This window comes from Ammodytes marinus (genome assembly GCF_949987685.1).
Source record: "Ammodytes marinus genome assembly, chromosome: 16".
Lineage (NCBI taxonomy): Eukaryota > Metazoa > Chordata > Actinopteri > Uranoscopiformes > Ammodytidae > Ammodytes > Ammodytes marinus.
This window is the reverse complement of record NC_137220.1, coordinates 24,285,985-24,300,543: the sequence shown is the minus strand read 5'-3', so window position 1 is coordinate 24,300,543 and position 14,559 is coordinate 24,285,985. Positions and strand designations below refer to the sequence as shown.

General features: G+C 39.4%; 2 protein-coding genes across 2 annotated transcripts; one reads left to right on the top strand and one right to left on the bottom strand.

Moving 5' to 3' along the window:
* Nucleotides 1-2,113: 2,113 nt before the first annotated feature.
* Nucleotides 2,114-5,569, bottom strand: anks4b (ankyrin repeat and sterile alpha motif domain containing 4B; the record flags this gene model as incomplete). Its single annotated transcript, XM_080043683.1, has 2 exons — nucleotides 2,114-3,245; nucleotides 5,409-5,569. The coding sequence occupies 2 exons, from the start codon at nucleotides 5,567-5,569 to the stop codon at nucleotides 2,114-2,116; spliced, it is 1,293 nt and encodes a 430-aa protein (XP_079899809.1).
* Nucleotides 5,570-8,393: 2,824 nt separating this feature from the next.
* On the top strand, nucleotides 8,394-14,487 carry slc25a17l (solute carrier family 25 member 17-like). The gene is made up of 9 exons (XM_080043652.1): nucleotides 8,394-8,661; nucleotides 8,825-8,885; nucleotides 9,515-9,581; nucleotides 9,905-10,059; nucleotides 10,642-10,758; nucleotides 10,884-11,029; nucleotides 11,633-11,728; nucleotides 12,144-12,226; nucleotides 12,333-14,487. Exons 1-9 carry the CDS (start codon nucleotides 8,587-8,589, stop codon nucleotides 12,478-12,480), a joined length of 948 nt encoding a protein of 315 aa, XP_079899778.1. The 5' UTR covers nucleotides 8,394-8,586; the 3' UTR covers nucleotides 12,481-14,487.
* Nucleotides 14,488-14,559: the final 72 nt, after the last annotated feature.

The following is a 14,559-nucleotide window of genomic DNA, read 5'->3' as shown; positions in this document are numbered from 1 at the left end:
CGTGACCACTACAAAACACTGCAAACACACTCTCGCCTCGCGTCAAACCGTAACTAGCTGCATTTGACGCCTCTCACTGGAAACTCCTCCCATCGCGTCTACGCAAGAGAGAGAACCTCCGAGGACTTCCGGCTTCGCTTCAGTCTGCGTGTGTTTTGCTCTAATGTCTTCTGTTATTTATGAGTAACTGCACCTCCTTTTCATACTACGCTCCACGTCTGTGAAACACACTGCCTGATGACCTGAAGGCCGCAGAGTGTTGATATTTTTAAGGGTAAACTAAAAACTTACCTTTTTAGTCAGGCTTTTTAATTAAACAACTTTTTTATTCAGTTATTTAATTATTTATTTTATTTGTATTATTTTATATCTTTTATAGCCTATTTTATTGTATTTATACATGTAGTCTGCTTTTATTCACTTTTTATAACTACTTTTATTAGTTATTTCATTTATTGATTCTTCTTCTTCTTCTTCTTCTTCTTCTTCTTCTTCTTCTTCTTCTTCTTTTATTAATTTTATTAATTTCTATCCTATGTATTTTTTTTCTCTTTTTTTAATCACTATAAAGAGCTCTAATTTATTTGATCTGTTTTTTGCATGTATATGCATATCTCTGGGTGGGGGTTGGGGGGGGGGGGTTGTATTAAGCACTTTGTGTTACATTTGATTGTATGAAAAGTGCTATATAAATAAAGTTTGATTGAGTTTGACTTGTTTTTGAGATATAATCCGAATTAACTTTTTCAAAAAATGTCTGTGAGGAGTTACTCTGAGACAGGTAAACCGTAAACATTTACTATAATAATAATAACTATAATGAAAAACTTTATTTCATATGGTACTTTTCTTAGCAAAGTTACAAACTGCTTAACGACTACAGAAAAAAAACATCACTTGTAAATAAAAACAACAAATGGATAATTTAAAAAAACAAATAGCATTACAACACTCCCTTAACTATAAAAGAAAGTATTCCCTTAGTCCCTAAACTAACTTTTCTTATGAGATGACTTGACTTTTATGGGCAACTTGGGAACAGAATGACATGAAATAGAACTGACCGATTATTAGCCTACACTCACAATTTAAATCCACCAAAGTGCTGTACAGCATTAAAGTCAGATGCACAAGAACTTACATATTCAAGAGCCGGGTTCACCATCAGTTCTCTTTCTCTCATGCACCAGTTGACTCGCTCTTCTCATCTCTACCCACAAGATAGTTTGATAAACACTTTCCAATTGGTTTAGCCTTGCTCTGTAAATGCAACATCGTAAAGATCGGTGGACCCCAAACTTTCTTCTTGCTTTACATGACATTAGCTGCCTATGTACACAGTCAGTAGTCACAGAGCAACTTTGAAGAAGTAGTTTGAGTCATTATAGTTTAGTTTTAGTTCAAATTAAAAATAGAGTCTCTGGCCATGTGCTAACTCAACCTATACTTATTTGTACCTGCTAAATGGACACACACATACACAGAGATTATTGAATTGGAGACATTGTCTTGCATGCATTTATTTATTTATTTGATAGTGATTTTGTTCGTCAAATTAATTTACAACAGCATCATCAAACCATCCAACGTCCATGATTTCTCATTTATAGAGAGTCAGTGATATTATGGATTTGAGGCCGAGTTCTAGGCCATAATAATAATACATGGGATTTGTATAGCGCTTTTCTCATAATCAAAGCGCTTTACAGAGGAAATAACAAACAACAAATAAACAAACAAAAATAAATGCAAAGTTGACGGGGGCTGGGTGGGGGGGTGATCTAGGAGTTGGCAGAGGAGAGGAGATGATTGGGGAGATGATTGGGGATCTGAGGCCATGTGTCTGTCCTTTTTTTATTTTCTCTTCATTTAACCAGATGTGTGGAGGTTATTTTTGATATCGTTGACACTTCTATCATGCTGTTTGTAATTGGTTGTAAAATTGGTTGTACTGTATAACAATGCATTGCACAATGTGACTTGAATGTTCAATTGACATAAATGATGTCAATATTGGAAAATCATCTGAGAATCAAACTCATTACTCTCTTTACAAAATATACAGATCCTTTTCAGTTGGGGGCGGGTTTTTATATCATTGTTCATATCCAGATCACAAGCAGCTGTCCTTCATGACACCAGGAGTCTCCAGTGCGTTCTTTCTATGAGCAACAGCTTCCAAGATCTTCTTCCTGGGTCCCAGCTGGATGCGAATGCCTTTGAGGTCTTCATCAGAGCAAAGCAGGAGCGCCTCCAGGTCCAGGTGCTCTTTGCTGAATGCCGGGATAAACTCTGGCAAGGAGATGGCGGATAAGAAGGCCTCCAAAGGAGAGGTGTCCTCATCTTCGTCATCATCCAGTCCCAGGTCTTCCTGCTCCCAGGGCAGATCAGCGTCACCGTTCCCCTCAAAGCCAGAGGCATCTCCCTCCACCTCAAACAACTCGTTCTGAACCAAGAAGCCGAGGCTTTCATCGTTGCCCCTCGGGAGGTCTTCTGAATCCAGCCCCATCTTCTTCATGAAGATCAGACCTCCGAGGCCGGGCCGGTTGAAGATTGACTGTTGGAATTGGCCTGGTTCTTCATCATCATCTTCAAACCCCATGGTTGGTTCTTCTTCTTCAAACATGCTCTCGTCCTTCTCAGCAAAGACACCAAGGAACTCTGGCTTCTCGGATGCTCCGCTCTCCTGCTTGAGGAAAATAACATTCCCACCCCCTCCGGATCCCTGCGCTGGGCCTTTATCTTTCTTCCCGAGCCTCTGGAGGGTGCCTTTCAACCTGGCTGTGAGGGAGCCGGATTTATCAGCAGCAATAAGCTTGGAGTACTGCTCATTGACGCCGGTCACGGTGCCGCCGTTTGACAATGCTGACCCCATACTGGCCTCTGAAACAGACCCAGTATTGCCTCCTCCACGGTGCATTTTATCCATCTTGTTCTGGTGTTTCTTCTTCACCTTCTCACAGAGTTGCATACGCTTCTGTGCCACTTTGTCGGCCTCTTTCTTCAGGATGGCGACCCTCTTGGGGTTTTGGTTGGTCTGCTGTGCGGCAGCAGCGTCAAGGAAGCGCACACAGTCCATGCGGTCGCGAGAAGCAGCGACATCCATAGCTGTGTGGAGGTCATTGTCTTTGGCAAAGAGGTTGGCACCGAAGTTGACCAGAAAGCTGACGATGTGCATGTGGCCGTTAGCTGCAGCGACGTGCAACGGTGTGTTTCCCCAGATGTCACTCTTGTTGGGGTCTCCACTGCACAACACAGAATAAAGAAAGACTTGATTAAAGAAATAATTGGCAATTCTGTTTTTTTTTTGTTTTCTACCACTGATTGATACCATGTGATAATGCTTCAGGAGAATGTCCTTTAGAAAGTTCTAAAGACGAAAAGATATTTTGATGGATCAGATATTAATCCGAGTTACGTAACATAATATGTTATTTATTTATTTGATTTGATGTGTTTATGGATCTTCCAAACAAACCAGTTCTAGGGACAACATGATAAAGTCCTGATATCTTAAATTATAGACATAAAACGTGTATTTAAATGAAATAATAGAATCTGAAAATCAAATTAATCTAAGTTCATAATGATCCCGTCCAAAATATTCACCTGAATACACCCAATATGTTTATAAGGTAGAGATCCAAAGTGGGAATAATGTAAGACTTTCTTAGAAAATACACTTGTTTCTTTTACTGAGGGATATCTGTATGGTAAATGTGCTTCTGGATGCAGCAGCTGGATTAGTTACAACAGTCTGTAAAACAGAGAATCCTGTCTTTCTAAAATCAACCTACAAATATTTCTAAAGATGGATAATTCACACATCACATCTTGTTTGTGTCATTCACACAAAAACTCAAATAAAAAACTCAAATGTGCTGTACAACAGGGCTGGGGGAAAAGTTAAACCGCAATAAAAAACGCAATGTGTAATTTCTAAGCTATTTGTGGGAAATTTCAAAAGATATACTGTATTGTGTTTGTTAATGAACCAAGGGGGGGCTGTTAAGTGGGTTTGTATTATTTGGACAGAGCCCGGCTAACTGCCCTCCCCCCTCCCCCCTCCCCCCGCCCCCCAGTTTCCATTCCACACGCTAAGCTAAGCAGAATGAACTAGCTTGCTACATATCTTCATCAGAAAAGCCTTCATCATTGATTCTGTTTACATTGTACTGATTGTCCTCTGTCACTGTATGGGAGGAAACTGAAAATTCAATAATATTGATTTAAAAAAAAACCTTAATCAATCTTCTGATCCATCGTTTGGTGAAAGAGCAAGTTTCCTTAAATGTCAAACTTCTGTTTTCTAAATGAGAGTTAGGAATGAAATGGCTGCAACAATTGGTAAACTATTAAGATTTAAAGTCCTCCTGTTTTGTGTTTTATTGTCACGGCCATAAAAGTCCTGATTGCTTTATCCCTGCAACACCTCCTCATAAATCCCAGCTCTGAGTGACTAAAGCGGGAAGTGCTTCAGTTAAGTCTGTCCATGTAGGTGAAATATGTACACTATATACGCCCAACTTAATATCCTCCAAACATATTTTCTGAACCTTGGCGGAATACTGTGTTTGATTCTGTCTTTTGTGTTGTGTTGAATGAATGATGGAGGTGGTGCTGAGGGGCAGATAAAGGGATCTTTTGTTTCCTTGGATGTCTTTGGCTGATTAAACATTTGGCTCGGCTCACGGGAGACAGCAGTCTCAGTGAAAGTTCTAGCTCGTTATATTACAATTAACCACATGTGAATCCCAACAATCCCAAGGGCTGTTCCTCAAAAACCCATTTGAATTATTTTATAACTGATACCCAGCATGAAAATGTATAAAACACTTTCTTTTTTACAGCCATACAATCCATTGGACAATATGTTAACCTTTTTTCTCTGTGAACTCTTTTGGTGTCTGTTTCTACTAAAGATTTCTAGTTAAAGACCGACTTCACCAGTTGGAATATGAAGGTGTATTGAACTCGGAGATCCTATTTAATATAAATGTGCAAAAAATAAATAAATCGGATCATCCTAGCCTGAGAAAAGGCAAAAAGAGTGTTTTATGGACTCACTGTCTAACCCTACAGTTTCCTTCTTGTGACATCACAGTAAGGGTTAGGATTAACAGGACAGCTGGGCCAAGGGAAGACTAAGGGAAGACTGAGGGAAGAAAAACCTCATTCATTATATTATAATAGTGATTTTATAATGATAGAACGCCGGTTCTGTAAGTATTCCTTTAAGTTCAACCTTGAAGGCATCATACGTCAAATGTTACAGTAGAATTTGCATTCAGATGTGTTATATTTCTTTCTTGGTTCAACAACATGGTCAAACTGATCTCAGGCATGGCATACTTTCTCTTGGCTATCACTCAATCTCGCTATATTAGAGGAAGAGGACTGGTGCTTACTCTCTGCTGCATATGAGCTGAAGAGCATCGATGTGTCCGTGGAAAGCAGCCAATAAGGTGGGGGTCATGCCATCCTCGTCGGCAGTGTTCAGGTCCTTCCTCACGGCCTCCTTCAACAGGTCCAGGTTTCCATCGATGGCCGCTTTGTGGTACCGAGACATGTCTGAAAAAGAACAACAGAAGTGGTCCAAAACAAATGTGCCACTTTCTTCTTCTCACTTCTTTTCCCCGTCTCTCTCTCTTTCTATCTCTCTCCTTCTCTTCCCGTCAGAGGCACTGACTGAGGCGACCCGAGCAAACAATGTGATCACTGGGCGGAAACATGTCAGCAGCAGCAGCTCAGACCCATAAAACAAAAGCAAAGTCCAGCTCATGTAGTCAACACCCTGCTCCAGATCATCGTTTACAACTTTAATATTATGTGGTTGGGTCACACCATTTTGAGGCATTTTCTTTTCTTTTTAAGCTGTTAACAAAAATAATATTGCCTACACATCAGTCAGTATTATGGATAAAACAGTCTATACAGAGTTAAATCAAATAAAAATACAAACAGCAGCAGAGCACATGAATAGAGCAGTTAAGTATCTTCCAACAATGTCAAAAATTCAAAAGTATTGGACTTTAAAAAAAAAAAATTCTGTTGTTAAGTTAATTACTATTTACTCAACAGATTGAGATTTAACATTAACAAAATAATCACATTGTGAAATATGATTCAGTATTGGATGTTAATACTATATCATTCTCATTACAGGTTTACTTTTAAGGCCCATGTGGAACACCTACAGTATGTACCAAACTAAGGGTCAAAAAATAATTTTTGTATTGAAACAAAAAGTGTTTTTCTGTGTTGTTTGTTATACTGCAGAAACGGCCTCAGTACCTATGCTCTCTGCTCACTCTTAAAGATGGTATTTACAATGTCAGGTCAAAGGAGATCTTAACATTAACTGTACTTCCTGTTCACACATCATTTGGAAAAACTAGGTTCAGTTACTGTGCTGCATTCAAATAGAATAAACTACAAAACCATATGAAGTTAGGCTCTCTTATCTCACTTGAACATTTCAAAGGGTTGCTCGTATGTATTTATAGTCACACTTATCATTGCTTTGTTTAGTTGATGTAAAACGTCTGTCTGAAGTAGTGTGTGTCAAAATGTATTGATTGTATGCATTCCTTTTTTATCTTGTATTGTACACAGGTCTCTCTTGAAAAAGAGATCTTGATCTCAATAGGACCACCTGTTTAAATAAAGGATTACATAAACTAAACATGTTTATCCATCAATATTAGTCCACCAAATGTAATACATAATACATTTGATACTTTAAGTACACTACTAGTGTTGGTACTATTTACAATGGGAAATAAGGGAGATGCCAGCCACCCTTCTCAGGAGGGCGTCTGGCATCTCCCTAAGAGATAAGGTAAGGACCTGAGTCACCTGGGAGAGTCTCAGAGTAGAGCTGATGCTCCTTTGCTGGAAAGGAGAGATAAGGATGCCTCCTTGGAAGTCTTCCAGCAGGTCCAGCTGGGAGGAGGCCTCTGGGAAGACCCAGGACTAGGCTGAGAGATTATTATCCACATCCATCTGGGAACACCTCAGGATCCCCCACTCAGACCTGTTCCATGTGACCCGGGCAATGGGAAGTTTGGGGTCCCTTTGCTGGATCTGTTTCCACTGCAACCGACCCTGGAAAGGCAGTTGACGACATCATTAAGAAAAACTATATAAAAATAGCATTCTTTGCAATGATGGTCTCGTTTGCTGTTGCATGTAGTTTATGATCATCAGAGAAAAAAATAGACAGAAATATTTAAAAGTTACTCGTAGCACCTTTAATGATGGCTATATATCTGACCAACATACTTTTGTATGTACAAATTATTCCATCAATTGATTATTATTAAGGCAGAAAAAGCTCTTTTTGAGTAAAAATAAATAAATAAAAATCTTGCTCCAAAAAGTTATATATTTTTTAATGTATTTCTATCTACCCTCCAGTCCAGTAGGTGACGTAGATGTGTTGTTGTGGCTCGGCCAAACGTCAACAGAAGACGAAGAAGAAAAAGAACTGAGCAGCAGCGAAGAAGTTGTCAAGCCGGTGTTCTGACATTTTCTGCTCCCTCGTCAGATTTTGCTACCTATCAGAAAATGCTACCCTACGTCATGGTAGCGTATAGACAATTACCTCATCAAACGATGCATCCACTACAGAATCACGTTATTTTACACCACTACTCACCCTATGTAGGCCTACACACAGTGTAGCCTACACTGTAGGAATATGGGGAGCATATTTTGATGCTGTTAGTGTTTAATAGCCTATATCAAATTATGCTACCCTATCAGAAAATGCTACCTCACGTAATTGGTAGCGTATTTGATCTGTAGACCCATTAACTATCAAATAATGCTCCCACTACAGAATCACGTTACTTCCAACACCACTACTCACCCCATGTAGCCTACACTGAAAGCTGTATATTTTTATGCTACTTTATAACGTTATTATAGATTTAGTAGGGTATAATGTGAGATCAATTGTCTCTATCAAATAATGCTCCCACTACAGAATCACGTTATTTTACACCACTACCTATGTACACCCCCCTCCCACCACCACCACCGGCGAAAACTTTCTCCACTCCGAGTCTGGTAAAGTTAACACATAGAAAAGCCTATCATTTTATTTCTATATTCAGCAGCAAAGCCAGTGTCTACATGCTCACAGGTCAAAAGGCACAATTTAAACATATGTGTAGCATAATTACGCAGTTAAAAACATGTTTTGAAGAAAATACTCAGTAGCAAAAAAAGGTAGCAGAATCTGACGGCTGCTCACGCAGGATTGTTATTTTCGGAATGCGCATGCGCAGAACCACTAGGGAGCAAAATCTGACGGGTAGCAGAAAATGTCAAGTCACCGGCTCAGCCAATGAATGAGGACTGGGAGTAAACATTAGTCGACAGCTTTCTCTATGGTTTTCTGGGTTTTCTCTCTACTTTGCTCTCTCTTCCTTGCTGCCTCAGGACTTGTAAACATCATGCAGTCGTAGCTGTGATTTCCCCTAAACAGTTCCGCAGCTAGAAAAACCAAAGCGGACCTTTAGCCTACCTCCTATCTCTGTGTTTAGTCCGTGCGGTTTGGACCGGGGAGACGCTGCAGAGATGTCCGACAACGGCGGCTTGGCTGTCGGCCTCCTGTCCTACGAGACGCTGGTTCATGCTGTGGCAGGTGCAATGGTGAGCACAGAAATAATTGGTGCCATCACGGCCAAGTGTGCATACTTTGGTTATTCGGGGAAACGGGCTCAATAACGTTTTCCTTTCTTCTAACGTTTTCCTTTCTTCTATTAGTTTTGTAACTGTAGTTTTGTCAGTTACATCACAATGCTTCGTGTTTCAGGGGAGTGTGACAGCTATGACGGTGTTCTTCCCTTTGGACACGGCCAAAAGCAGACTGCAGGGTGAGTTTGAGGTCTTATCATCCCGGGCAGAGGTTAGTTGATAGTAGCACAACTCCAAACACAGTTGAGCGAGTTCAGACGGTGAAGGTTTACTTGATCATGGAGGAACTATAAGTGCAGCCCAGAGGTGTAAAGAAGACCTCGTCCTCCTGAGCCAATTGCTGCCTACACTTAAAACCCTCAATCTGTTTGGAGGGACTTCTATTGATTTAAATATGTTTTAATCTTGTGAAACAGTCTCTAAAATTCAGTGCATCAAAGTTAATGTATTTACTTTACTTAAAGTCAATGTAAAAATTATTTCTATAGCACATTTAATATTAATGTTTAAGCCTACTTACTTCACACTTTCTTGATATCCTTTAGAGCCCCTCAATATTAATGTAAACCTCAAATCCAATCCAAGATATCCCTCAAGTACTGCACCAAAGCACACTTTTGAGGTGTTTTTATTATATAGTTTCCATGTTCTGCTACTTTACCTTTACTCCACTACATCCACTACGTTTTCCTAATTGCAGCAGTCAAGTGTTCCACATTAATGCAGTAGTAATGAATAATAATATCATATACACACGACTCTGAAATGGTCAATTCTGTATAATGAGAACTCTGGCCTGTCTTTTCAGTGGATGAGAAGCGAAAGGCTACCGCTACCCCCGTCATCCTGGCTGAGATAGCAAAGGAGGAAGGCTTGTAAGTATAGTTTAGTGTTGCACTATCACTTCACTATAATTGGGATAAAACGACTAAGCTATGCCTTGTCTTGTTTCTAAATTCAAGCTTCTTAGTTTGATTAGTAAAAAGTCGATCGACAGCAAATCAATTGACAATTTAAAAAAATAAATATTAATCGTAATAATCTGATAAAATATGTATATACTGTATATATACTATATATTATAAATTATCAATAAATAATGAAAATAATTGGTAGCTGCAGCTGTGATCTTAACTAGTAGTGGCTCACATGACCGAAAACTCACTATTCAATTGACTGTGTCCACCACTTGTCCCAGTCTGTCTCTGTACAGAGGCTGGTTACCGGTCATCTCCAGCCTGTGCTGCTCCAACTTCGTCTACTTCTACACCTTCAACACGCTGAAGCGGCTGACGCCCTCCGCTCCAGGCCAGTCACGACTGGGCAAAGACCTGCTAATGGGGATCGTATCAGGTAAGCACACGTCAGTCAGGGTTACTCACCAAAACCCACTATGCTGATCAAACTACATGTACAACCATTTTGAATGTGTTTCCTTTATCTTAAAACCTTTGCAAAAAAAATCAATCTGTATTTTTTGTTATGTCTGTAACTAAATATGTATTTAAAGCTGGGGTGGAGAATTTGGGGAGAAAATGGCAGTTGGGATAGAGATTTGAATCCAAATAGAATCGGAGCCTCGCTCTGATTAGTCAAAGTGTACTCATGTTAATTTTGACCAATCAGAAATCACATACCCCAGCTTTAAATGTTGAACAAGAATTCCTTAACTGAAAAAAAAAAAAAGATTAAATAGCTCACAGCAGAGATTGCCTGTTACTTTTCCGTTGATGGACTTTTCTTTTCAGAACTAGTTTACGTCCATCTTTGCCTGCTCACAGTCTTCAACAGTATTACTACTAGCACCTGTAGATCAGTGGCATAATGTGAAACCTTTAGCCCAGATGGCCGCTCATAAAACAGGTGATCCAAAGAGCTACTAGAGGTCAATCACTCAAAGCAAACAAAGCTAACGATCTGTTGTTGTCCGTGTAGGGGTGGTGAACGTGCTCCTGACCACTCCCATGTGGGTCGTCAACACTCGACTGAAGCTGCAGGGGGTGAAGTTCAGAAACGAAGACCTTCACCAGACCCACTACAGGGGCATTTTTGGTGTGTGATGCTCACATTCAAATATATGTATCTGTATTAGAATTCAACAGTTCCGAAATGTTTTGTTGTTGTTGTTATTGTCCCAGTTGTGTGAGTCTCTGTTGTGTTTGGGCTTTCCCTCTCAGATGCTTTCTCACAGATCATAGCCAACGAGGGAGTGGGAACTCTGTGGAACGGCACTCTGCCCTCCCTCATCCTGGTCCTCAACCCGGCCGTACAGTTCATGTTTTATGAAGGCTTGAAGAGGAGGGCAGGGACAGGGGGGAAGAAGGTGAGAGGACAACAACAACACTAGATTCTACCAATCAAAGCTGCATTCATCTCTCTGCTCTGTGTCCTTTTCCCACTCGGTCGAATCATCGTTTCTTAAATGTGGTTCGAAAAACAAAACAGAGTCTACAGCCACGCTAGCAGCCCTGCTTAGGAAAAGTGAAGCTTTTGAGCTAATTGAATGCTAACATGCGCACAGTAACAATGCTAATATGCTGATGTCTGGAAGGTTAAAGGTTTACCATGTTCTTAGTTTATGTTAGCTTGCTCACATTTGCTAATTAGCATTATACACATAGTAACATTTAACATAAGATTTGCAGGTATTTGTTAGATTAGGTTAGAGCGAAGTCGAAGTTGGTTGGATTTATCCTCTGGTGACCATGAATAAATAAAAAAAAAAAACAGCCGGCCAACCAGCAGACACATTGACATCCCTAGAGTGATGCTGGTTTGTAATATGCCTGTAATGACTACACTAGTAATGAAGGCCAAATCATATCTGTAGGAAAACTTTCATTCAATAAAACAAAATCATGTTATATTGTAACACTTGGTGAAGACGCTGGCTATGAGTGGGTTCAATCTTTGTCTCCCACCACAGATATCCTCAGCAGAGATCTTTCTAATCGGAGCCATGGCCAAGGCCATTGCTACCACCGCAACATATCCTCTCATGACAGTCCAGGCCATCCTGAGGGTAAATACTATTTTACATAACATAACCATTTTGTTTGCTTCTCTAAGATGTCCCACACATAAGACACTGTTCAAGCATAATCCTGGTAATATATTGTATTGTCAACAAATCTCATAAAACCCTGATGGACAATTCATTGATTAAACAACTTTCTGTGTAGCTTAACCCTGATACACCTTCTTTATCCAAGGAATGAATCCACCGTTGTCCAAAAAAAAATTCTTATAAACACATAAGTGATCCACACTAACAATGACACCACTGGCTCACATGTCTCTACAAACAGCTGGTACATTTAAATTCCAAAGTTTAATGACAGTTCTAAAATGGTATTCACAATGAGTAAACAATAATCAAATGTCAAGAAACTAACTATAAAGATAACCTGCTTCATACTTTTTTTTTTTTTCATCAGTTCGGTCAGTACAAAGGTGACGGCAAGGGCGGTTTGATGGGAAGCCTGTCCAACATTTTCTCCCTGCTCATGGACCGAATCAAGTGAGTGCAGCTAGCTACGAACACATTCGCCCGACACACTGAGCGTACCAGTGAGCATGTTATAATGAATGGTCTTTATATTATACACATTCCCTTTATATTCCAGGAGGTCTGGAGTGTTTGGTTTGTACAAAGGCCTGGAGGCCAAGCTGCTGCAGACTGTACTGACGGCCGCCCTCATGTTTGTGGTGTACGAGAAGATCACTGCTGCTACCTTCAAAGTCATGGGCCTGAACCAGAAACTGAAGCAGTAATCACACACCCACTCTAACACAGCACTGTGTCAGTACACTCCTCTTCAGTAGGCTTTATCAATGCCTACTACTGATGATATCTCAATGCCAGTAATTTATTCCGCTACTTACAGGTTTTAATAAGAGCTGGGATGGCTGTCTCTCTTAGTGCCACAGTTCCCCACACTTACCACAGTCACAGCTGGTTCTAATAACATAGAATACCATGTATTTCATTACCTTTTAACAGGGTCCATTGGTGCAGACTGACCTTGATTTCCACTGGTGAATCAAAGACTCGAAACGAAAAGAAAACAGTTAGCTTGGCTCGGTCCATAGGTAACAAGACTGTTTGTGATTGGGTGGGATATGTTCGGGAGGGAAAAAAATGGGAAAAAATTAATAATCCATTGTATTGCAGCTGTTAAACACTCTGTGATTTAATAAAAAAAAACCTTTGAAACAAAGGTAACAAAACAACTCTAAAGCTCAATAATAAACACAACATATATTATTATTATTATTATTTTAAATTATTATATACAAGTACAGAATCTGAAGTCTATAAACTTGTAGGATTTGAAGCAACCATTTAAATTTTTTGGAACCATTATTTCTTGACATCCAGGGTAGACTCCAGTAAAATAAAACTGTGATTTATAATTTTTTAATTCGATATGAGGTGTTTGTTAGTGAGATTCACTTATGCGGGTAGGCAAACGTGTTACCTTTGGCCAAAACCCTGCCAGCTGAAGCATTTCTGGAATATCGGCTAGGATTGCAGATACATTTATTCCCCAAAATGTCAAACTTTTCCTCTAACACCTGGGGGTTTGCTGCAATTGACCCAATACCAATAAGGTAGGCTGCCTACTTTGGTATTGCTGCAGTCTTAGCAAATGGACCACTCTTCACACTCTTTTGTCTTAACTGGGAATGTATCTGACATTGATGTTGTGCAAGATAGAAAAACCTCACAAAGCCAGATTTTATTTTATGTGGTGACTTAAAGATAACAATTACTGCACACAACACATTAGCAGTAATACAATAATGCTGAAATGGAGACAGGAGGCTCCAATTCAAACGTATAGATTTGTGTGTACCTTTTGAACTAACACATCTACCTTGAAACGTTTTGATTTTAACAATGATGTATTAAATGAATTTAGTATAATGTGTATAAGTACTCAAAGCTCCAGTTTGGGAGTAAAAGTTACATGTACATTGACTGCAGTAGGTGTCAAGTGCCTCTAAATATTATCACAAAAAGACAATGCTGGTATGAATGGATATATGACTGTTGATTGATGATTTACACAAACTCATGATGCACTTAACTGTCTACTGTCTGTATGAGCATTTTGTCATTGTCTTTACAGTATTTTTTTCTTTCTCCGATTGAGTGAAAGGACGTTTGTGCTGCCTTTTTTTAAACCATTTCAGAGTTTATTCATTCCTTACGTTGCTGTAGTTTGTTTGATCTGTTGAACGTGAGTTATCATAAGAGATTATGCTATCAATATTACCATTTAGCAACACGTTAACGCATTGTTATATCTGTGAGTGGTGTAGCCTTAAGGATACACTCTGTTGGACCAAAAATATCATAATAATTGAAAAATAATTATTTGAGCGCCTCTATTTTTGAGTGAGCTCAGTTGTGACGTGAAGTCTGAACAAAGATGTCCCTAGGTCAGGTGAGGCAGGAGCTCCACATGATCTTTATTAAATAAAGAACTGATGAATGTGATATAACAAAGGCCATGACCCATTTGGACATTAAACCCTTTTGTAGTCTTAAACATAGGTATTCATTACTGCCTTCTTAATCACTGTTTGACCTTTTTCTCTCTCAATGACAGGTGACATTATTTCTGCTTACATGAAACTATTGTGTAACTGCTGATGCAATACTTACTTGAAGTCATCTCTTAACTTACAGCTAAATACTTGCGTCAATGTTTTTGTCATTGTTTACTAAGCCGTCAATCACCAACAGTTTTTTGGGTTTAAATTATTGTTATAACCAAGAAATATTAAAGCTTGAGAAACAATAACAACATCAGATTTACTGTTTTTTTTTATTTAATGTCAACG

Bases quoted from the DNA above. Each gene is read 5' to 3' on its own strand.
- slc25a17l (XM_080043652.1), top strand. From the start codon at position 8,587: ATGTCCGACAACGGCGGCTTGGCTGTCGGCCTCCTGTCCTACGAGACG. The intron at 10,060-10,641 runs GTAAGCACACGT...TTGTCCGTGTAG, and splicing joins GCTAATGGGGATCGTATCAG to GGGTGGTGAACGTGCTCCTG. The intron at 11,030-11,632 runs GTGAGAGGACAA...CTCCCACCACAG, and splicing joins CAGGGACAGGGGGGAAGAAG to ATATCCTCAGCAGAGATCTT.